This window comes from Cervus canadensis, chromosome X (genome assembly GCF_019320065.1).
Source record: "Cervus canadensis isolate Bull #8, Minnesota chromosome X, ASM1932006v1, whole genome shotgun sequence".
Taxonomy (NCBI): Eukaryota; Metazoa; Chordata; class Mammalia; order Artiodactyla; family Cervidae; genus Cervus; species Cervus canadensis.
In genome coordinates, this window is record NC_057419.1 from 40,771,607 (window position 1) to 40,795,508 (window position 23,902).

A 23,902-nucleotide genomic window follows, 5' to 3' on the forward strand; every position below is an offset into this window, starting at 1 on the left:
AGAACCAATTAGGTCCAAGATGGTAGAAGATTCTTGACTTCCAGTGGACCTGGAACTTCATTATACGCTCACTGTAATACCTTATCATCTATATGTATGGCTGATTCCCTTTGCTGTTCACCTGAAACTATCAAAACATTGTTTGCTAATTGGCTATACTCCAATACAAGATAAAAAGTTACCAAAAAATACATTAACATCTAAATGACACATTCACCAGCACCATGACAGTTCTGAGGTTAACCATAATAGGATAAAAAGTGGGTGGTGGCTGAATTCCTAGAAATCTCTGCCCCTTACCCAAAATAGTTGGAATAACCCTCCAGTCATTAGACTATGAAATTACTCAGCCTATATAAACTAACCACACCATATTTTTGGGCCTCTCATCTTCTCAGATGGCCCACAGTCTGTGGAAAGTGCTTCTCTCTAAATAAATCCACTCCTTACCTATCACTTTGTCTCTCACTGAATTCTTTCTGTGATGAGACATCAAGAATCTGAGCTTAAGTCTGAGAACAGGTGTGTGATCTAAATTAAAAGACCATGGGTTTGGAACTTCCCTGGGAGTCCAGTGGTTGGGACTCTGCACTTGTAATGCAGGGGGCACAGATTCAACCCCTGATTGGGGAACTAAGATGCCACACGGTGAGGCAAAAATAAGAACTTAGATTTGAATCCCAATTTGGGTTTTAGCTGGGTTTAAGTCACAGCACATGGGTTCAAGTCCCAAGCTGAGTTGGACAGTTTCAGCTACGTGCTGACCGCAGGCACCCCAGGTGATTAAGATTCCTGAACATCCTGTTACCTCTGTCACATGAGTGTGTGCTCCTCAGTTCTTTGTCTTGTCACAACAAAAATTTGGAGTGACGCCTCACTACTAACCAATCAAAAGAAAGTCATACACACTGCAGCCCTTATCAGAGATGTTGCCTTTAAAGATCCTTACCTGAGGAGAGCCGAAAATTGAGACCTTCGCGCCGCGGAGACTGCACCCGGCAGCTCGGCAGCCGTCACCATGCCACAAAATGAATATATCGAGTTACACCGTAAGCGCTACGGATATCGTTTGGATTACCATGAGAAAAAGAGAAAGAAGGAAGGTCGAGAGGCTCATGAACGTTCAAAGAAGGCAAAAAAGATGATTGGTCTGAAAGCTAAGCTCTACCATAAACAGCGCCATGCTGAGAAAATACAAATGAAAAAGACTATTAAGATGCATGAAAAGAGAAACACCAAACAGAAGAATGATGAAAAGACTCCACAAGGAGCAGTACCTGCATATCTACTGGACCGAGAAGGACAGTCTCGAGCTAAAGTACTTTCCAATATGATTAAACAGAAACGAAAAGAGAAAGCGGGAAAATGGGAGGTCCCTCTGCCCAAAGTTCGTGCCCAGGGAGAAACAGAAGTATTAAAAGTTATTCGAACAGGAAAGAGAAAGAAGAAAGCCTGGAAGAGGATGGTTACCAAAGTCTGCTTTGTTGGAGATGGCTTTACTCGAAAACCACCTAAGTATGAAAGATTCATTAGGCCAATGGGATTACGTTTCAAGAAGGCTCATGTAACACATCCTGAACTGAAAGCCACCTTTTGCTTGCCAATACTTGGTGTAAAGAAGAATCCCTCATCCCCACTGTATACAACTTTGGGTGTTATTACCAAAGGAACCGTCATTGAGGTGAACGTGAGCGAGTTGGGCCTTGTAACACAAGGAGGCAAAGTCATCTGGGGAAAATATGCCCAGGTTACCAATAATCCTGAAAATGACGGATGCATAAATGCAGTCTTACTGGTTTGACAGCAGTTACCTACAAGTAACTCCTTGTAATCACGGAAGGCCACACGCCAATCGGGAAACCATCACCCTGGTATTTCTGAATACTACCAGTCAACCTTACATGTTGTCTTCAGTCAAAGAAAACTATTTATTCTGTTTTAAAAAAGAAAAAAGCCAACATTAAAATGATCTCATTTTAAAAAAAAAAAGATCCTTACCTGAAAAGCCCACTGGGGAGTTCAAGTCTTTTGAGCATGAGCTTGGTGCTTTTGTGCATGAGCTTGGTGTCCTGCACATAAAAGTAGTAAATGTGGTACTTTCCTTCACTGCAAACCAGTGTCACAAAGTTGGCTTTGCTGTGCGGTGGGTGAGTGGATTGAAGTTCAGTTTAGTAACACACACAACTACCCAAGTTCTGTTGGGCAATAGTGAAACTTAAGCCACTTCTCTGGGCTGCCACCTCATTCCCTCTCAGAGAGCAGTCTCTTTTCCCAAGCAATTTGATACATTCATAAGGGCAGCTCCTTTCCCTTAAGCATGGGCTTGGCATCTCAACTCCATTTTCTATGGATCCCACTTTCTATTGCCAGGTTAAGCTCAGCTTCCAGACTCCTCACAAAAGAGCAAGTTTATGGAAGCTTATTCTTCACAGCCATTGTTTATAAAGCACATTTCTGTCCAACAAAACCTATACTCCTAGAACTAATTGGAAATAGGTTCCCATAAGAAAACTAAAATTCCTACATTAACTGAGTTGAACTTGTAGGAAGAGAAGGGTTAAGTTGGTGATGAGGACTGCCACAGGCCTGTGGCCTGCTGGATTAGGCCTCCTGAGCATTCATTCCTTAGTTTCCACAGTTCATGGAAATTCTGTGATCTTTGTGTGCCTACAGACAATACTCAATATCTCTTTGAAAAGTGGAGAAATGAATGAAGTTAAAAATAGAAAAATGAAAGAATAAATACAATGCCTTCTGGGAAGTTTTCACTGAGAATATTCCTTTTAATAATGCTTTGACAATCCCCTCTGCCACCACACATACTACTATTTCTCCTTGGCTCTATCTCATATAATCTCCTGGGTCTATATTTTCTTCTACTAGAATCTTATTTAGTTTTGTTATTTTCAAGATCTAATTTGATTTGGCTTTGGTATTATCCTTTCCCATTAGACTGTACGATCATATTGGGGTGAAGAAAGTGTACCACCAACTAACATCTAATACATTCCAGCTTGAAAATTACAGAAAACTCCTTATTTCTTGGGTTCCTGTGTATGCAAAATAAGTTATTCATCATGGCACAATGGATGTGCCATGGCACATGGGCTTTCCAATTAGGATAGACCTAGATTTGAATCTTAGCACTACCATTTACTAGCTGGGGGGTATTAGGCACACTACTTCACTTTTCTTTGGACCTTTTCTTTTAACATGTAGAAAAATGAGTAACTTCCTTCAAGAAGTTGTTCTGTAATTGAGCAGGACCCTATGCAGGCTTCCTGGAACAGACACCTCCCCGGTATCCTCTGCTTTCACTCTTCTCTAGATAAAAATATTTGATGCTCATTTCCTGAGTTGTTTTACAGATGTTAAGACCCCTGCACCAAACGGAAGATGTTAACTACTTAATGACCATTGCCCCCCCCCCCCCAGGCCTACTGGAGCCTAAGGATTGATAATGTTAACTCCTGTGACACAGCCTGGTTAACTCACTATTAACCAATCAGAGAATTGTGCACGAGATGTTCACATACCCTGGGATGCCCCTGCCTCCCTCATGTTGCCTTTAAAAATGCTTTGCTGAAACTCATTGGGGAGTTTGGGTGTTTCAAACATAAGCTGCCTTGGATTCCTTGCCTGGTGCCCTGCAATAAACACCACACTTTCCTTCACCACAATGTGATGTCAATAGGTAGGCTTTACTGAGCATGGGTGAGCAGACCCAAGTTTGGTTCAGTAAAATTCCTGAAGATTAAATGAGATAAATATATCTAACTTTGTCTAGCTTAGTGCCTCACGCACAGTAGGTACTCAGTACAAGGTAGCTATTATCTTAATATCTTAACATTTGTGTAGCACATTCCATCTTACAAAGCATTCTGCCATACCTCCTTTTACACATTTCATACATATAAAACACACACATACAAATATCTATCAGACATTGATGCCCTAAGACTCAAGTTCAGCCAGAGCTTATCTTCAGGCTGACCTCTGATATCACAGAGGTCTGCTCACTGCACGACAGGTCAATGAACCTGAGAGATGAGGTGCTGAGGCAAGGAAAACAACTTTATTCGGAAAACCTGCTTACCAAGAAGATGGCAGACTAATATCTCAAAAAACCATCTTGTCAGGGTCTGGATGCCAGTTTCTTTTATAAAGCCAGAGAGAGAGTGATAAACAATGAGGAACTGGAGTCAAAAGGCAGAATAGAGAGGGAGAGGAAGTGAAGAAATAAAACAGTCCTCAGTGTGTATGTAAAGTCACATCAGTCGTATCTGACTCTGCTACTCTATGGACCGTAGCTCTCCAAGCGCCTCTGTCCATGGGATTCTCCAGGCAAGAATACTGGAGTGCTTTCCCATTTCCTTCTTCAGGGGGACTGAACCTGCCTCTCTTAAATTTTGTGCATTGGCGGGTGGGTTCTTTACCACTAGTACCACCTGGGAAGCCCCCAAAAAGGGTCTTAAGTCTTGCAAAACATTTCAGGGAAGGGTCAGCCTTTGGAAAGGAGTGTGTTAAGCTCTTCTTTTTTTGTAGTCGTTCACAGGTGCATTGGGTCAGGTTATCTCTTAATGAGCTGAACAAAGGCACTTTATTTTAACAGTAGGCAGAGAGGCAGGGTCCTTTGAGGCAGGCCATTATGTATGATTATAATAACAAAGCAATGAAAAACAAGTCAAAGAAACAGTTTCTAATATGGAGTCAGAATTGGGTCTTTTCTGCAACACTGACTATTCACCTTGGATGTAAGCTTCCATGTTTCCTGTCATTCAAGAAGCCAGACTATTTACCCAAAGATTTCTTTCCTGGACTTCTATTGAGTAAGTACTAAGCAGGTAAGTTGTTGTTTTAGTCGCTAGTCAGTTCAGTTCAGTTCAGTTCAGTTCAGTCACTCAGTCGTGTTCGACTCTTTGTGACCCCATGGACCGCAGTACGCCAGGCTTCCCTATCCATCACCAACTCCTAAAGCTGACTCAAACTCATATCCATAGTCAGTGATGCCATCCAACCATCTCATCCTCTGTCATCCTCTTCTCCTCCTGCCTTCAGTCTTTCCCAGCATCAGGGTCTTTTCAAATGAGTCAGTTCTTTGCATCAGGTGACCAAAGTATCAGAGTTTCAGCTTCAGCATCAGTCCTTCCAATGAATATTCAAGACTGATTTCCTTTAGGATGGACTGGTTGGATCTCCTTGCAGTCCAAGGGACTCTCAAGAGTCTTCTTCTCCAACACCACAGTTCAAAAGCATCAATTCGTTGGCGCTCAGCTCTCTTTATAGATCAACTCTCATATCCATACATGACTACTGGAAAAACCATAGCTTTGACTAGATAGACGTTTGTTGGCAAAGTAATGTCTCTGCTTTTTAACATGCTGTCTAGGTCGGTCATAGCTTTTCTTCCAAGGAGCAAGCGTCTTTTAACTTCATGACTGCAGTCACCATCTGTAGTGATTTCGGAGCCCAAGAAAACAAAGTCTGTCACTGTTCCCATTGTTTCTCCATCTATTTGCCGTGGAATGATGGGACCAGATGCCATGATCTTAGTTTTTTGAATGTCGAGTTTTAAGCCAACATTTTCACTCTTCTTTTTCTAGTTGCTAAGTCATGTCCAACTCTTTTGCGACTTCATGGACACAAGGCCTGCCAGGCTCCTCAGTCCATGGGATTCTCCAGGCAAGAATACTAGAGTGGGTTGCCATTTCCCTCTCCAGGGGGTCTTCCTGACCCAGGGGTCAAATCCACATCCCCTGCATTTGCAGGTTCTCTACCACTGAGTGGATTCTTTACCTGGGAAGCTCAAGCAGGTTGGAGGGGTGATTAAGTTCTAACAGTAGGCTGTTTCCTTAGCATTTCTTACTTCAGGGATACATTTGCTAGTTTTCCTGAGTTATTTACAGGAAAGATTTCGAGTTGGGGTAATTTGTGTATTTGTTCAACTTTTGCAGGCCCTGAAACTCTTAAAGACATGCGTGTGTGCTAACTCACTCCGTTGTGTCCGACCGTTTGCAACCGTATAGACTGGAGCCCACCAGGCTCCTCTGTCCATGGGATTCTCCAGGCAAAAATACTGGAATGGGTTGCCATTTCCTTCTCCGGAGGTTTGACAGAGGGATCAAACCCACGTCTCTTACGTCTCTCACATTGCAGGCAGATTCTTTGCCATCTGAGCCACCAGGGAAGCCCCTTAAGACATGGCACTTCCCCAAACCAAGGAATGTACCTGTGAGTCTAGCCTAGCTCAGAGGTGTAGTGGGAAGAGGCATAAGGCCATTTGAATGCACTTTGCTGTTAAATTGCCTTTGTGAAAAACAGAGTGATTATTTTTCAAAAAAATAATTGTAGGGCAGACAAAAAATCATGCCTGCCATTTCAGTAAACAATGAATGTTGCCTGCCATCAAGCCATCAGCCAATGCAGCCAACCCCTGCCCCAAGGGTGCACCCTGAGGGGAATTCAAGATGGAGATAAACTGGATACTGGCCCTAGATAGTTAAAGATGCATATCAAAGGAATGATTTCAATGAGCCCAGACTCTTGCCTCTTCTCATACATAGAAAAGCACTAAAATCATTAACTTTAGATGTCTGGTTTGTGCAATTAGCAGTCATCCTTTGATGTTCCACTACATGTTTTGTTTTGTATTTCAAACACCTATTTTGAAAAACACCCATTTTTTCAAAAAAACCTATACATCCTGGTTCCTCCATTACCTCTTTGGAAAAGTTCCTCAGAGTTCTCTGAGAGGTTGTCTATAGTGCTCAGTAAGTTCCCAAAATAAAACATAACTCACAACTTTTAGATTGTGTGAGGTTTTTTTTTTTTCAGTTGATAGTAGACTGTACTAATTGTAGCTTGTATTAATTGTTTTTTCTACTGATGTATCCTTAGCACTTAGAATGGTGCCTGGCACATAGCAGGCACCTAGTATTTGTTGAATGAATATGATAGTTCAACCACTGAAAGCCAACAGTATTCCTTCAACATAATCTAATGGGTAGGAGGGTGGGTTTGGGGGAGTTGGGGCAAGTTTGGAAAGTTATTATAGCTTGAGAGTCTTCCAAGTCCTGCCACAGACTGTTTCTCACAGAGCCAAGATTTGATCCCCCAAATGCCTGATTCTCCGGGCCTGAGCCCGGAGATTTAAAAATCTAGTCTAGTCTAGTGTTAGTCACAGTCATGTCTGACTCTTTGTGATCACATGAACTGTTGCCCACCAGGCTCCTCTGTCCATGAAATTTTCCAGGCAAGAATATTGGAGTGGGTTGCCATTTCCTTCTCTAGGGGATCTTCCCAACCCAGGAATCAAACTCCGGTCTCCTGCGTGGCAGGCAGATTCTTTACCATCTGAGTCACCAGGAGGCTCTGTTTAACGATCTAAATTCCCCTAATCTCATTTCTCAGGAAACATATGTTATGGGCAGTCAATAAACTCTGGCCAGATCAACTAGGCAGATGTAAGTGTGATGAACAAGTATGAAAGTTCAGTAAGAGTAAGAGCCCTAGGCTAAAAGTCAGGTACCCTGACTATATGATCTTGGAAAAGTCATTCTATCTCTACTGGCTTCAGTTTCCTCCCCTCTTAAATAAGGGCTTCTCAGGTGGTGCTAGTGCTAAAGAATCCGCCTGCCAATACAGGAGATGCAAGAGATGTGGGTTCGATCCCTGGGTCAGGAAGATCCTCTGAAGTAGGAAATGGCAACCCACTCCAGTATTCTTGCCTGGAAAATTCCATGGGCAGAAAAGCCTGGGGGGCTACAGTCCCTGGGGTCACAAAGAGTCAGACACAACTGAGCACACATACACACACCTCTTAAATAAAGGCAAATAGCCACTCCATTTACCACAAAGAGTTGTTTGGAAGAGGTGACAACCTATAAAGACAAAGTCAAAGATTTTCTTAAAGCCCTATTCTGCCAAAAACTGAAATTGTGATCTCACTATGGTGGTCTTGATGTGCCACGTATCAATAGCTCTGTGGAATGTGCAGTTTGTTTCTAAGCTACCTGATGATCTGAATGGTGGGACTGATACACATTGCAGGGGATATAGATGCAAATGACCTTTTGCCAACAACAAGGTCTTCTATTTTTGAATGAAAAGGGCCTGATACAGGTAGCCCCTGCCCTTCTTCCTTGTTCCTACCCATCTCTGTACACCTCAGTTTTTATTTATAGGTGTGTGCATGGTCAGTTGTGTCCAACTCTTTGCAAACCTATGGACTGTAACCCACCAGGGTCCTCTGTCCATGGAATTTTACAAGCAAGAATACTGGAGTGGGTTGCTATTTCCTCCTCCAGAAGATCTTACTGACCCAGGGATCAAACCCATGTCTCCTCTGTCTCCAGCACTGCAGGCAGATTCTTTACCACTTAGCCATCAGGGAAGTCCCATTTATATGTGAGGTCAACCCAAAGCAGGTTCTTAGTGTAGTGCACAGAATGGCTGGGAAGGCTAGCTGCTCACTCTCCTTTTCCAAACTCTCTCAGGCTGGGAAGTTACCTCCTGGTATTGAGTAGTACCAGCCTGGGGGATGGGATAATGCAGGAATTTGAAAGTGGCAGTTATTCTCAGGTTTTTTTCCCACTTTGGAACAAAATAAAAGAAAATAAAACATAAGTGATCTCATGAGCTATCACAGAACTATTTTTTTTATTCCTGGGTAACTACTGTTATTTGTCAAAGAAGAGAAGCTGCTATCTCCTACTCCACCATCTTGACCCATTCCTTTACTTTCAACATTTATGTGTTTCTACATTTAATGTGATTTTTTTTTTTTAATAGAAAGCATATGGCTTGGTGTTTTTATGGTCCACTCTCGGTCTCGGTGTTTAGACTGGTGTATTTAGGCCATTAAATTTTCTAAAATTTATTTATTTTGATTGAAGGATAATTGCTTTATGATATTGTGTTGGTTTCATCCATGAACTAACATGAATCAGCCATAAGTATACATATGTCCCCTCCCTTTTGAATGTCCCTCCCATTTCCCACCCCATCCCACACCTCTAGGTTGTTACAGAACCCCAGTTTGAGTTCTCTGAGTCATACAGGAAATTTCCATTGGATATCTATTTTATATATGGTAGTGTATGTTTCCATGTTACTCTCTCCATTCATTCCACACTCTCCTTCCTCCACCCATCCCCATGTCCACAAGTCTGTTCTTTATGTCCACATTTCCATTGCTGCCCTGCAAATAGGTTCACCAGTACCGTCTTTCTAGATTCCATATATATGCATTAATATGCGATGTTTGTTTTGCTCTATCTGACTTACTTCACTCTGTGTAATAGCCTCTAGGTTCATCCACCTCATTAGAACAGACTCAAGTGCATTCCTTTTTATGGCCGGGTAATATTCCATTGTATATACAAGCTTCTTTATCCATTCCATCAGTCGATGAACATCTAGGTTGCTTCCATGTCCTAGCTATTGCCAATAGTGTTGCAGTGAACATTAGGATGCATGTGTCTTTTTCAATTTTGGTGTTCTCAGGGTATATGCCTAGTAGTGGGATTACTGGGTCACATGGTAGTTCTGTTCTTAGTTTTTTAAGAATATCCATACTATCTTCCACAGTGGCTGGATCAATTTATATTCACACCAACAGTGCAAGAGGGCTCCCTTTTCTCCAAACCCTCTCCAGTATTTATTGTTTGTAGATTTTTTTGATGATGTAGGCCATTAACTTTTGAAGTAATATTGATATAGCTGGATTGATATGTACCAATTTTGTTACTTTATTTTTTTAATTGGGGTATAATTGCTTTACAATGTTAGTTTCTGCTGTACAACAAAGTGAATCTGTTATATGTATATATATATATCCCCTCTCTCTTGGGTCTCCCTCCCACACCCCACTCCCAACCATCTAGGTCATCACAGAGCACCTAGCTGAGTTCCCTGCACTATAAATCAGGTTCCCACTAGCTATTTGTTTTACACATGACAGTGCAGAAGATGTGGTAAATAAATACAATGAAATATCAATCAGCCATATTGGGTATTCTTGGATGATATTGGGTCATTCGTGGATGGGCCTAGAGTCTGACATACAGAGTGAAGTAAGTCAGAAAGAGGAAAAATAAGTACTATGTGTAACTCTTTTCTATTTATAGCTTTGCTCTTTCTTTTCATTTTGGTCTTACACGATTTATCTGCCTTCTTTTGTTTTAATTCAGCATTTTATGTCATCTCATTTTTCTCCTTTCTTGGCATATCATTGTACTTTATTTAAGACATATTTTTGTTTCCCTTGTGTTTGCAATATACATTTAAAGCTAATTCAAACACATTTTTCAAGTAGCATTATATTACTCCACATGTAATTGAAGGGCCTTAAAACAGAGTATTCTCAGTTCCTCATTTTCCCTTATGAAGTTTTTATCATTCATTTCACTTATCTGAAAGACATAATCACTTCCTACAAGGCTACTACTATGATTTTGAATACACAGTTGTCTGTTAAGAATAAGGAAAATATTATTTTTCTTTGCCCTCATATATTTCTTCTCTAGCACCTTTCTTTTATTTATGTATAACATACTTTCTGACATATAACATTCCAAATTTTCTGAAGATTTTAAGCATACTAACACATATATATGGAATTTAGAAAGATGGTAATGATAACCCTATATGCAAAACAGAAAAAGAGACACAGATGTACAAAACTGATTCTTAAAATGCAAGACCACTGATAACTAGAGCTCTCAATTTTTGTTTGTTTAAGAAAATCTGTATCTCAATCACTTTTTAAATTAATCTATTTCTTTTAACTGGAGGATAATTAGAATATTGTGGTGGTTTTTGCCATACATTGACATGAATCAGCCACGGTTGCACATGTGTCCCCCCATCATGAACTCCCCTCCCAACTTACTCCCCACCCCATCCCTCTGGGTTGTCCCAGAGCACCGACTTTGAGTGCCCTGCTTCATGCATCGAACTTGCACTGGTCATCTGATTTATGTTTCAATGCTAGTCTCTCAAATCATCCCACCCTGACCTTCTTCCACATAGTCCAAAAGTCTGTTCTTTACATCTGTGTCTCTTTTGCTGCCTTGCATATAGGATTGTGAGCAAAGTAACTCAATCAGTTTTAAAAGACAATTCAAATTCATCCAGAATAGATTGGTATAGATTTTTTTCATCACTTTAAATAGTTAACTCCACTCACCTCTTGATGCACAGTTTCTTTGTGTATGTGTGTGTGTGTGTGTGTGTGTGTGTGTGTGTGTGTGTGTCTGTGCGTGTATGTGCTATTTCCTTTCTGATTTTTAAAATTTTATTGAAGTGCAGTTGATTTACAATATTATATTAGTTTCAGGTGTACAGCATAGTGATTAAACATTTTATACTTCATTATAGTGATTATAAAATGATTATAAAATATTGCCTATATTTCCTATGCTGTAAGATATATGCTTGTAACTTATTTATATTATACATAGTAGGGTGTACCTCAATTCATTACCCTTATCTTGCCCATCTGCACTGCTTTCACTCACTGGTAATTACTAGTTTTTTCTCTATATTAGTGAAGCTGTTTCTGTTTTGTAATATTTACTTTTTAATATTATTAGTCTACATATAAGTGATAACATAGAGTAGTTGTCTTTCTCTGACTTATTTCACTAAGCAGAATACCCTCTGGGTCCATCCATGCAGTTGCAAATGACAAAATTGTAATTACTTTTTGGTGGCTGGGTAATATTCCACTGTGTGTTTGTGTATATATACATATATATACATACAGAAATTGGGAGAAGGGTAGAGGCAAGGGCTGTGACGATATGCCATCATCCAGAAGCAGGGCCTGGTGACAAGGGTGGGTGAGGAGCCAGTGGCATGCAGGGACCCAGGCCCTGACTCCCCATCTCACAAGGACTCCGAGTCTTCTCCCACAACCACCATGAAGAGTAGAGGCCAACAGCTGCTTCCAGGTCAGGAGGCTGACTCAGGTACCAAGGAGCCCTGATGCCACATCCCCTGAGAATAAGCTGACAAGTTTTACCTCAGCCACCTGACTGTCAGCCCGATCAACTCTACCTCCACCTCTGCCTCCAAGGAGCCAGCCATGGGCTCCCGCATGGGTGGGATGTAGCTTGGGGACCCCAACCCACCCGCCCCGCCCGCCGGAGCCAGAGACTCAGGGTCCCAGCTCGTGAGTGGCTGGATTTACCTGGGATCACTTTTTCTTTCTCCCTTGTTTTCTGAGAATATATGTAAAGTGAACTTATGAGGGAGAGGGGTGGGGGGAGGAAAATGCAGCACACTAAAGCAGAACAAATGAGTGAAAACAAGTGAAGAGGGAGAGAGGTCAGTAACATAGTCCCATTTTCTCTGGAGATGCTGGGCAGTGGCCAGAGAGCCCAGTCAGCCCCCCAGATCGTGAGGGTCCAACATGGAGCTACACCCTCCTGGGTGCCATATCAGTAAGCTGAAGCATAATAAACTTTTGTGTCCTTGTAAAATGCTCTTCTTGACCAGAACCACATGCCATGCGGTCAGCCAACCCCAAGCCAAGCCAGCGCTGGCTTCCCAACTTATTTCCTTGCTCATTGCATCCCAAACAACAGTGACCCCACAGACCCAGCCAATCAGGTAGTTTCCATTTTTCTCTTCCTTGTTCTGTATCCTATACAAGCTTCCTGCCTTCCTCTTGAGAATGCAGCTCTTCCAAAAGAAACTGTCCACTTTATGAAGGGTTAAGCAAAGTGTGTTTTAGTCACCTCAATTATCTTCTTAATCATCATTTATTTGCTTTTTTTTTTTAATTTCTGCAAGTATTTTTAAAAAGGTGTTTATTTTGTTGGGGCTTCCCAGGTGGTGCTAGTGGTAAAGAAACTGCTTGCCAGTACGGAAGACACAGGAGACCTGAGTTCCATGCCTGGGTCAGGAAGATACCCTGCAGGAGGAAATAGCAACCCACTCCAGTATTTTGCATGGAAAATCCCATTAGCAGAAGAGCCTGACAGGCTACAGTCATGGGGTTACAGAGTTGGACGCAACTGAGCATACACACACCACCGCATATAATTACTTTACAATGTTGTGTTAGTTACTGCTGTACAACGAAGAGAATCAGCTATATAATCATCATTTTAAAATCAATCGTCACTTCCTTTCTCCCCCACCCCTTTCTTTCCTTCTTACAGACAGGTCATGGTGGAGAGTTCTGATAAAACAAGGTCCACTGGAGAAGAGAATGGCAAACCACTTCAGTATTCTTGCCTTGAGAACCACACGAACAGCATGAAAAGGCAAAAAGATATGACACCAGAAGATGAGCCCCCCAAGTTGGTAGGTGTCCAATATACTACTGGGGAAGAGCAGAGAAACAGCTCCAGAATGAATGAAGAGACTGAGTCAAAGAGGAAACAACACACATTTGTGTGTGTGTTTGGAGGTGAAAGTAAAGTCGGATGCTGTAAATAACAATATTGCACAGGAACCTGTAATGTTAGATCAGTGAATCAAAGTAAATTGGATGCGGCCAAGCAGGAGATGGCAAGAGTGAATATCGACATTTTAGGAATCAGTGAACTAAAATGGATGAGAATGGATGAATTTAATTCAGTTCAGGCACTCAGTCATGTCCAACTCTGTGGTCCCATGAACTGCAGCACACCAGGCTTCCCTATCTATCTCCAACCCTGGAGCTTGCTCAAACTCATGTCCATTAAGTCAGTGACGCCATCCAACCATATCATCCTCTGTCATCCCCTTCTCCTCATGCCTTCAATGTTTCCCAGCATCAGGGTCTTTTCCACTGAGTCAGTTCTTCGCACCAGGTGTCCAAAGTACTGGGGCTTCAGCACAAGTCCTTCCAGTGAATATTCAGGACTGATTTCCTTTAGGATGGACTGGTTTGATCTCTTTGCTGTCCAAGGGACTCTCACAAGTCTTCTCCAACACCATAGTCGAAAAGTATCAATTCTTCAGTGCTCAGCTTTCTTTATAGTCTAACTCTCACATCCATACATGACTACTGGAAAAACCATAGCTTTGACTATATGGACCTTTGTCGGGAAAGTAATGTCTTTGCTTTTAGATGATCATTATATCTACCACTGTGAGCAACCATCCCTTAGAAGAAATGGAGTAGCCCTCACAGGCAATGAAAGAGTCTGAGATGCAGTACTTGTGTGTAATCGCAAAAATGACAGAATGATCTCAGTTCATTTTGAAGGCAAACTATTCAAATATTACAGTAATCCAAGTTTAATCCCAAACCACTAGTGCCAAAGGAGCTGAAGTCAAACAGTTCTATGAAGACCCATAAGACCTTCTAGAAATAACACCAAAAAAGTTGTCCTTTTCATCATAGGGGATTGGAATGCAAAAGTAGACAATCAAGAGATACCTTGAGTAACAGGGCAAGTTTGGGCTTGGAGTACAAAATGAAGCAGGGCAAAGGCTAACAGGGTTTTGCCAAGAGAACTCACTGGTCATAGCAAACACCCTCTTCCAACAACACAAGAGATGACTCTATACATGGACATCACCAGATGGTCAATACCAAAATCAGATTGATTATATTCTTTGCAGCCAAACATGGAGAAGCTCTATAAAGTCAGCAAAAACAAGACCTGGAGCTGACAGTGGCTCAGATCATGCACTCCATATTGCAAAGTTCAGGATTAAATTGAAGAAAGTAGGGAAGACCAGTAGACCATTCAGGTATGACCTCAAGAAAATCCCTTATGATTATACAGTGGAAGTGACAAATAGATTCAAGGGAGTAAATCTGGTAGACAGAGTGCCTGAAGAACTGTGGACTGAGGTTCGTGAAACTGTATAGGAGACGGTGACCAAAACGATCCCAAGTGAAAGAAATGCAGGAAGGCAAAATGGGTGTCTGAGGGAGACTTCCAAATAGCGGGGGGGTGGGGAGAGAAGTGAACGGCAAAGGAGAAAGGGAAAGCTACACCCAACTAAATGCAGAGTTCCAAAGAATAGCAAGGAGAGATAAGATAAGATAGATAAGAAGGAGAGATAAGATAAAAGATAAGAAAGCTTTCCTCAGTGAACAATGCAAAGAAATAGAGGAAAACAATAGAACAATAGAATGGGAAAGACCAGAGATTTCTTCAAGAAAATTAGAGATACCAAGGGAACATTTCATGCAATGATGGGCTCAATAAAGGACAGAAATGATAAGGGCCTAACAGAAGCAGATGAGGTGGCAAGAATACACACAAGAACTAGACAAAAATGGCCTTAGTGACCCAGATAACCCCGATGGTGTGATCACTCTCTTAGAGAAAGACATGCTAGAGTGTGAAGTCAAGTGGCCTTAGAAAATATTACTATGAACAAAGCTAATGGAGGTGATGGAATTCCAGCTGAGCTATTTCAAATCCCAATAGATAATGCTGTTAAAATGCTGTACTCAATATGTCAGCAAATTTGGAAAACTCAGCAGTGGCCACAAGACTGGAAATGGTTTTCATTCCAATCCCAAAGAAGGACAGTGCCAAAGAATGTTCTAACCTGTGTACAATTTCGCTCATTTCACATGCTAGCAAGGTGATGCTCAAAATCCTTCAGGCTAGGCTTCAGCAGTAGGTGAACCAAGAAATGCTGGATGTACAAGCTGGATTTAGAAAAGGCAGAGAAACCTGAGATCACATTGCCAACATCCATTGAATCATATAAAAAGCAAGGGAATTCCAGAAAAACATCTACTTCTGCTTCATTGACTATGTAAAAGCCTCCGACTGTGTGGATCAAAAAAAAAAAAAAAAAAAAACCTGTGGAAAATTCTTAAAGAGATGGGGATACCAGGCCACCTGACCTGCCTCCTTAGAAACCTGTATGCAGGTCAAGAAGCAACAATTGGAACCAGACATGGAACAATGGACTTCTTTAAATTTGGGTAAGGATTTTCACCCTGCTTATTTAACTTATATGCAGAGTACATCATGCAAAATGCCAGGCTGGATGAATCACAAGCTGGAATCAAGATTGCAGGAAGAAATATCAGCAACCTCAGATATGCAGATGATACCACTCTGATGGTAGAAAGCATGGACTAAAAGAACAAAAGAGCCTCTTGATTAGGGTGAAAGAGAAAAATGAAAAGCTGGCTTAAAACTCAACATTCAAAATACTATGATCATGGCATCTGGTCTGCTCATGCACTTCGTGGCAAATAGAAGGGGGGAAAGTGGAAACAGTGGCAGATGTTCTTTTCTTGGGCATCGGAATCACTGTGGATGCTGACTGCAGCAACAAAATTAAAAGACTCTTGCTTCCTGAAAGAAAAGCAATGACAAACCGAGAGACTGCTTTAAAAAACAGAGAGATCACTTTGGCAACAAAGGTCCATATAGTCAAAGCTATGGTTTTCCAATAGTCATGTAAGGATGTGAGAGTTGGACCATAAAGAAGGCTGAGCACAGAAGAATTGGTGCTTTCAAATTGTGGTGCTGGATAAGACTCTTGGAAGTCCCTTGGACAGCGAGATCAAGCCACTCAATCCTAAAGGGAATGAACCCTGAATATTCATTGGAAGGACTGATGCTGAAGCTGAATACCTTGGTCACCTAATGGAAAGAGTGGACTCATTGGAAAAGACCTTGATGCTGGGAAAGATAGAAGGCAGGAGGAGGTGATGACAGGATGAGTTGGTTGGATGGCATCACCGACTCAATGAACATGAGTTTGAGAAATCTCTGGGAGATAGTGAAGGACAGGAAAGCCTGAGGTTCTGCAGTTTATGAAGTCGCAAAGAGTTGAACTGAACAAAGGACTTGACAACAACATAAGGCATAGGTTCGGAGGAAACCAGTCAACATGATTGACCTTTGTCCTGTCACTCCTGAACCCCAGTAATGTAGTGAAAGTCCCCCTGTGGTGTCAACAGTGGAAAGGTACAGTCTTATTTACCTTGTCTCTCACTCCAATATACTGTGCTCTGGAAGAGGATGCAGAGCGAGAATGCTGAAAGTTCACATAGTTGTTTCTCTCTGGTTCAACTGAGAGAAGAAGGGATGGGGCCAGGATAAACTCTGTGTCTATTCCTGAAGACCAGCTAGCTGTGCTTTGTGTGAACTTGACAACTACAGGACCACAGAAACCTTCCCCATGCCCTGCATCTCCTCTTCAGAATATTTCAATTATACAATTTCTGGGAATGCCCGGGGTTCCTTACATAAGCTCCAGTTTCCCCCCAGGGATTATATGGGTGAGAGAGTTTTCATTCATTCTCCCTTTCTTCATACTATAAACACCCCAAACCACACTCAGAGGTTGCATGGTCATGCCAAGACTTGGCCTAAGTCTGAATTCTCTGCCATCTGCAACCTTGGTGCAGTGCACTCTGATGAGCTCAGGGGAATTAGATCTCAAGAAAAGAACTCATGGGGCCAATCCTTTCCCTAGAGAAGATCCCTATGGGACCAGAAAATGAACCAGGGACTGATGGCCTGAGCCCTCCTCTGGAAAATATTTTCAGTCTGCCAACAGAGGGCATGGCTGAGAGGGACTATTTACTAAGCAGGGAACTTTGCAAAACTTGATTCTCTGCCTTTCATAGCTGTTGGAAGTTTAACCCCCTTCATATTCTGATGATTTAACTTCTCAGAAGGATACATAGTATATTCCACTCATGATCTTGTGACCATGGAAACCACCATCTATCTACAATTATTTTCAACTTCTGTTCATTTCACTGTTGTCCTCACCTCCCTCCTCACTCTTCTAGGAGTTTGTTCCCCAGGGCCCCATACCACAATTAGACAACCTCACATGGATCTGAGCATTGGCTTTGAGTTCTCTGTGAGGTAAACTTTGCACTCAGGCTCAGCACAGAGGGCAAGTCCTAGAGTGAAAAGAGGTTCACAAGCCAGATGGCTACTTTGGTCAAAAGAAAACTTTTTCCTTGCAGCTGGCTCAGCAGGAGAGCTATTGGTGAGCTCCACATCATTTATCCCACACATGCAGATGCAACATGCTTGCTTAAAAGTCCAGTAGACTTATATAGTGAATCTTCAAGGTAATATATGACAATTTTACTGAAGCTAGAGCTGCCACTGACCATCTTTTATACAACGGGGAGCAAATATATCTAACCACATCCAGGCGTACCTTGGAGATTTTGTAGGCTCAGCTTCAGATTACCACAATAAAGGAAATACCAATAAAATGAGTCACATGAATTCGTTGGTTTCCCAGTGCTTATAAAGGTTTTGTTTACACTATACTGTAGTCTATTTAATGTACAATAGCACTATGTCTTAAATAATGTACATACCTTAAATAAAAATAGAAATACTTTTTTGCTAGGAAATACTAAAAAAAAAGTTTGTTTTTTCTTCCTTGCCATCTCCCAAACTCTTCAAGCCCAGGCTAAGGATTTTTCCCAACCACTGGCTGCATTTTACTTCAGTTTGTTTTGCCCATGACTTACCTTTCCAAGAAGGAAGCACTGCCCCAAAGTCTACTATGGACTTGTATGTAGCCTTAGATTGGGATCTTGAGAGATGAGGAGGTATTGGAAAAAAGAACTGAGGACAGGAACTGTTTAAAACTTTTTGCTAACAAAACATTCTAACCCAGTTAATACATTTGAGTAATTGACATTTCAAGTGAAATTTATAATAACTGCTCATTGCCTTTTCATTTTCCAAGCAGCAGGTGCCTAGTCCAGAGTGTTCCTTAAATATCAAATTTCTGACACATAATTGTGCTTACATGTGCTTCATAGCAGAATCAGACAGGCTCCTTCTGTCAAACTGAAAAGAAGGCCCTTACTTGACATGCCAGGAAGTTTTGCCTGAGGAAACTCAAGGACTCAAGAAGGCTCCCAGTGTTGGCCAAGCTCACATGGCAAGTATGGAATAGAACCTCAAAGGGTCTGGGTTTGCAGAAGCCAAAGTTGGGTGGGTGCAGCCTCTTGGGCTGTCTTTCTCCCAGTGTGACACATCAGAGAAGCCTCAGTGCTAGTCATGGAACTTCTCTGGTGGCTCAGATGGTAAAGAATCTGAATGCAATGTGGGAGACCTGGGTTTGATCCCCAGGTTTCATGAAACTCTTACCAAAATTGTAATAGTGACCATATCTATCACCTCTAAAAGCCTTTTTATTCCACTTTTTATAGCTTTCCTCTCTACACAATCCCATCCCGATCCCTAGGCAACCACTGATCTGCTTTCCCTAATTATAAATTAATTTTAATTCTGTTGAAAATAAAATGAATAGAATCACACACTATATTCTAGGTTTGTATCTTTTTTTTAAATTCAGTATGATTATTCTGAGTTTTTTAGATGCTGTTGTTCAAAGCAAAAACATTTCTTTTTCTTATTGTGTAGTATTTCTTTCTTCTTCATGGATCAATTCCTTGTCGTGGAGAAGGGCCTTGCTTAACACAATGAAGCTATGAGCCATGTTGTGCAGGGCAACCAAAGATAGATGGGTCATATTGAAGAGTTCTGACCAAATGTGGTCCACCGGAGAAGGAAATGGCAACACACACCAGTATTTTTGCCTGAAGAACCCCATGGGCAATATGAAAAAGCAAAAAGTTATGACACTGTAAGATGAGCTCCGCAGGGCGGAATGTGTCCAATATGCTACTGAGCAAGAACAGAGGGCAATTACTAATAGCTCATGAAAGACTGAAGTGGCTGGGCCGAAGCAGAAACAACACTCAGTTGTGGATGTGTCTGGTGGTGAAAGTAAAGTCTGATGTTGTAAAGAGAATATTGCATAAGAACCTAAGATGTTAGGTCCATGAGCCTGTGTGCATGCTAAGCCACTTCAGTTGTGTCCGACTTTGTGACGCTATGGACTCTAGCCCGCCAGGCTCCTCTGTCCATGGGATTCTCCAGGAAAGAATACTGGAGTGGGTTGCCATGTCTTCTTCCAGGGGAATCTTCCCAACCCAGGGATCAAACCCACATCTCTTATATCTCCTGCATTGGCAGGCGAGTTCTTTACCACTAGCACCACCTGGGAAGCCCCATCAGGTCCATGAATCAAGATAATTTGGATGTGGTCAAACAGAAGATGGCAAGAGTGAACACTGACATCTTAGGGATCAGTGAACTAAAATTGACAAGAATGGGCTAACTTAATTCAAATGACCACTATATCTACTACTGTGGTCAAGAATCCCCTAGAAGAAATGGAGTAACCCTCATAATCAACAAAAGAGTCCAAAATGAAGTACTTGGGGTGCACGTGTCTCTTTCAGATCTGGTTTCCTCGGTGTGTATGCCCAGAAGTGGGATTGCTGGGTCATATGGCAGTTCTATTTCCAGTCCAGATCTGAAAGAGACACGTGCACCCCAATGTTCATCACAGCACTGTTTATAATAGCCAGGACATGGAAGCAACCTAGATGTCCATCAGCAGACGAATGGATAAGGAAGCTGTGGTGCATATACACCATGGAATATTACTCAGCCATTAAAAAGAATTCATTTGAATCAGTTCTAATGAGATTGATGAAACTGGAGCTGATTATACAGAGTGAAGTAAGCCAGAAAGATAAAGACCAATACAGTATACTAATGCATATATATGGAATTTAGAAAGATGGTAACGATAACCCTATATGCAAAACAGAAAAAGAGACACAGATGTACAGAACAGACTTTTGGACTCTGTGGGAGAAGGCGAGGGTGGGATGTTTCAAGAGAACAGCATCGAAACATGTATATTATCAAGGGTGAAACAGATCACCAGCCCAGGTTGGATGCATTAGACAAGTGCTCGTGGCTGGTGCACTGGGAAGACCCAGAGGGATCGGGTGGAGAGGGAGGTGGGAGGGGGGATCAGGATGGGGAATACATGTAAATCCATGGCTGATTCATGTCAATGTATGGCAAAAACCACTACAATATTGTAAAGTAATTAGCCTCCAACTAATAAAAATAAATGGAAAAAAATAATTAAAAAATTTAAAAGAAAATGCAGTACTTGGGTGCAACCTCAAAAGCAAAAGAATGATCTCTGTTCATTTCCAATGCAAACCATTCAACACCACAGTAATCCAAGTCCATGCCCCAACCATGCCAAAGAAGCTGATGATGACCAATTCTATGAATACCTACAATGCCTTCTAGAACTAACTCAAAAAAAAAGATGTCCTTTTCATCATAGGGGATTGGAATGCAAAGTAGGAAGTCAAGAGATATCCAGAATAACAGGCAAGTTTGGGCCTGGAGTATAAAATGAAGCAGGGCAAAGGCTAACAAGTTTTGCCAAGCAAACACAACGGTCATAGCAAACATCTTTTTCCAATATTCCAAGAGATGACTCTACACAACGACATCACCAGATGGTCAATACCAAAATCAGACTGATTATATTTTTGCAGCCAAAGATGGAGAAGCTCTATGCAACCAGCAAAAACAAGAGCTCCTTATTGCAAAATTGAAGCATAAGCTGAAGAAAGTAGGGAAAACAACTAGGCCATTCAGGTATGACAGAAATCTAATTCCTTATGATTACACAGTGGAGGTGATGAATAGATTCAAGGAATTAGTTCTTGTAGACAGAGTGCCTGAAGAACTATGGATGGAGGTTTGCAATACTGTACAGGAAGCAGTGACCAAGACCATACTTTAAAAAAAAAAAAAAAAAAAAAAAAACGAAGGAGAAGAAATGCAAGAAGGCAAAGGAAGATTTAAAAGTAGTTGAGGAAAGAGAAGCAAAAGTCAAGGAAGGAGAGGAAAGATATACTCACCTGCAAGCAGAGTTCCTGAGAATAACAAGGAGAGATAAGATGGCCTTCTTAAATGAACGATGCAAAGAAATAGAAGAAAACAATAGAATAGGAAACACTGGACTCCAAGAAGACTGGAGATAGCAAGAAAATAGTTCATTCAAGGATGGACACGATAAGGGACAGAAATGGTAAGAACCTAACAGAAATTTAACTGATTAACAGGATGTGCCAAGAATACACAAAAGAGCTATACAAGAAAGATCTTAATTACCCAGATAACCACAGTGGTGTTGTCACTCACCTAGAGCCAGAAATCCTAGAGTGTAAAGTGGGCCTTTAGGAATTACTATTACAAACAAAACTAGTGGAGGTGACAGAATTCCAGCTGAGCTATTTTAAATCTTAAAAGATGATGCTGTTAAAATGTTGAACTCAATATGTCAGCAGATTTAGAAAACTCAGCAATGGCCAGAGGACTGGAAAAAGCCAGTTTTCATTCCAGTCCCAAAGAAAGGCAATGCCAAGAATGTTCAAACTAACATACAGTTGCACCCATTTCACATGCTAGCAAGATCATGCTCAAAATTCTTCCAGACAGACTTCAGCAGTACATGATCAAGAATTTCCACATGTATAAGCTGGGTTTTGAAGAGGCAGAGGAACCAAAGATCAAACTGTCAACATTCACTGAATCATGGAGTTAGCAAGGGGGTTCCAGAAAATAAAAATCTGTTTCCTCTTCATTGACTGTTCTAAAGCCTTTGACTATATACCTTCCTTGTCTCCTAAGAAACCTGTATGTGGCTCAAGAATCAACAGTTAAAACTGAAGCTAATAGGTCCTTTCAAAATTTAAAACAAAAACAGTATTTTCCATGACAAACTATAACAAAACTGCCTAACATAAAAGAGAGAGAATTCTAAAAGCAGCAAGAAAAAAAAGTTTTATATATAGATAACTCCTTCAGAAAGGCTATAATCAAAGCCTACAAATAACAAATGTTGGAGAGGATATGGAGAAGAAGGGCACCCTTGTACACCATTGATGAAAATGTAAATTCTGAAGACACTATGGACTTATAGAGGTTCCTCAAAAAACTAAAAATAGAACCACCATGCATCCATATGATCCAATAATTCCACTCCTGTTTTCTGTATCAAGTTTCCACTTTGAAAAAATGAATACACCAATTTTAAAAGATACATGACCCTCAATGTTCATAACAACACTATTTAAAAGACTGAGACAATGGATTATTTGGATTAAGAAATGTGATATGTTTATATAAAATGAAATATCATTGAGCCATAAAAATAGAATGAAATTCTGCCATTTGCAGCAATCTAGATGGACCTAGAAATTATGCTTACTGAAATAAGTCAGAGTAAGGCAAAACCTGTATGTATTACATATGTGGAATCTAAAAAATTATACAAGTGAATATATATGCAAAACAGAAACATACTCACAGACATAGAAAACAAATTGTGGTCATCAAAGGGGTGAATGGAGGTGGGAAGGACAAATCAGGAGTACAGGGTTACATATAGAAACCTCATTATAAAATTTATAAGCAGAAGGATACACTGTATAGCATAAGGAGTCATAGCCATTATCTTCTAATAGCCTATAATGGAGTAGACCCTTTCTGAAACGTGTGATAGAGTTGTTTTGATTTGCATTCATCTAATTATTGGTGACACTGAGCATCTTTTCAAGTACCTCTTAGCCATCCGTATGCATTCTTTGGAAAATGTCTACTTACGTCTTCTGCTCATTGCCTAATCAGATTGGTGTTTTGTTTTGTTTTTAACATTGAGTTGTCAGAGCTGTTTGTATATTTTTATATTAACCTCTTTTTAGTCACATTATTTGCAAACATTTTCTCCCAGTCTGTAGGATGTCTTTTTTTTTTTTTGGGGGGGGGGTCATTGGTTTACTTTGCTGTTCAAAAGTTTTTAATTTTAACTAGATCTGGAATGTTCATTTTTGCTTTGTTTCTTGGTTGGCTGTGTTTTATCTTTTAGCACTTTGAATATATCACCATACTCTCTGGGCTTGAAAGATTTCTGCTGAGAAATAGCCTTATATAGCTTAAGGAGTTATCTATATATAAAACTTTTCTTCTTGCTGCTTTTAGAATTCTCTCTCTTTTATTTTAGGCAGTTTTGTTATAATTTGTCATGGAAAATACTGTTTTTGTTTTAA

General features: G+C 40.9%; 1 protein-coding gene across 1 annotated transcript; it reads left to right on the forward strand.

Annotated features, from left to right (window-relative positions):
- Positions 1-960: 960 nt before the first annotated feature.
- Positions 961-1,989, forward strand: LOC122435447 (ribosome biogenesis protein NSA2 homolog). The gene has a single exon (XM_043459630.1). The coding sequence runs from the start codon at positions 1,019-1,021 to the stop codon at positions 1,799-1,801; it is 783 nt and encodes a 260-aa protein (XP_043315565.1). The 5' UTR covers positions 961-1,018; the 3' UTR covers positions 1,802-1,989.
- The last annotated feature ends 21,913 nt before the right edge of the window (positions 1,990-23,902 follow it).

Excerpts from the sequence above, each read along its gene's own strand:
- LOC122435447 (XM_043459630.1), top strand. The coding sequence starts at position 1,019 with ATGCCACAAAATGAATATATCGAGTTACACCGTAAGCGCTACGGATAT.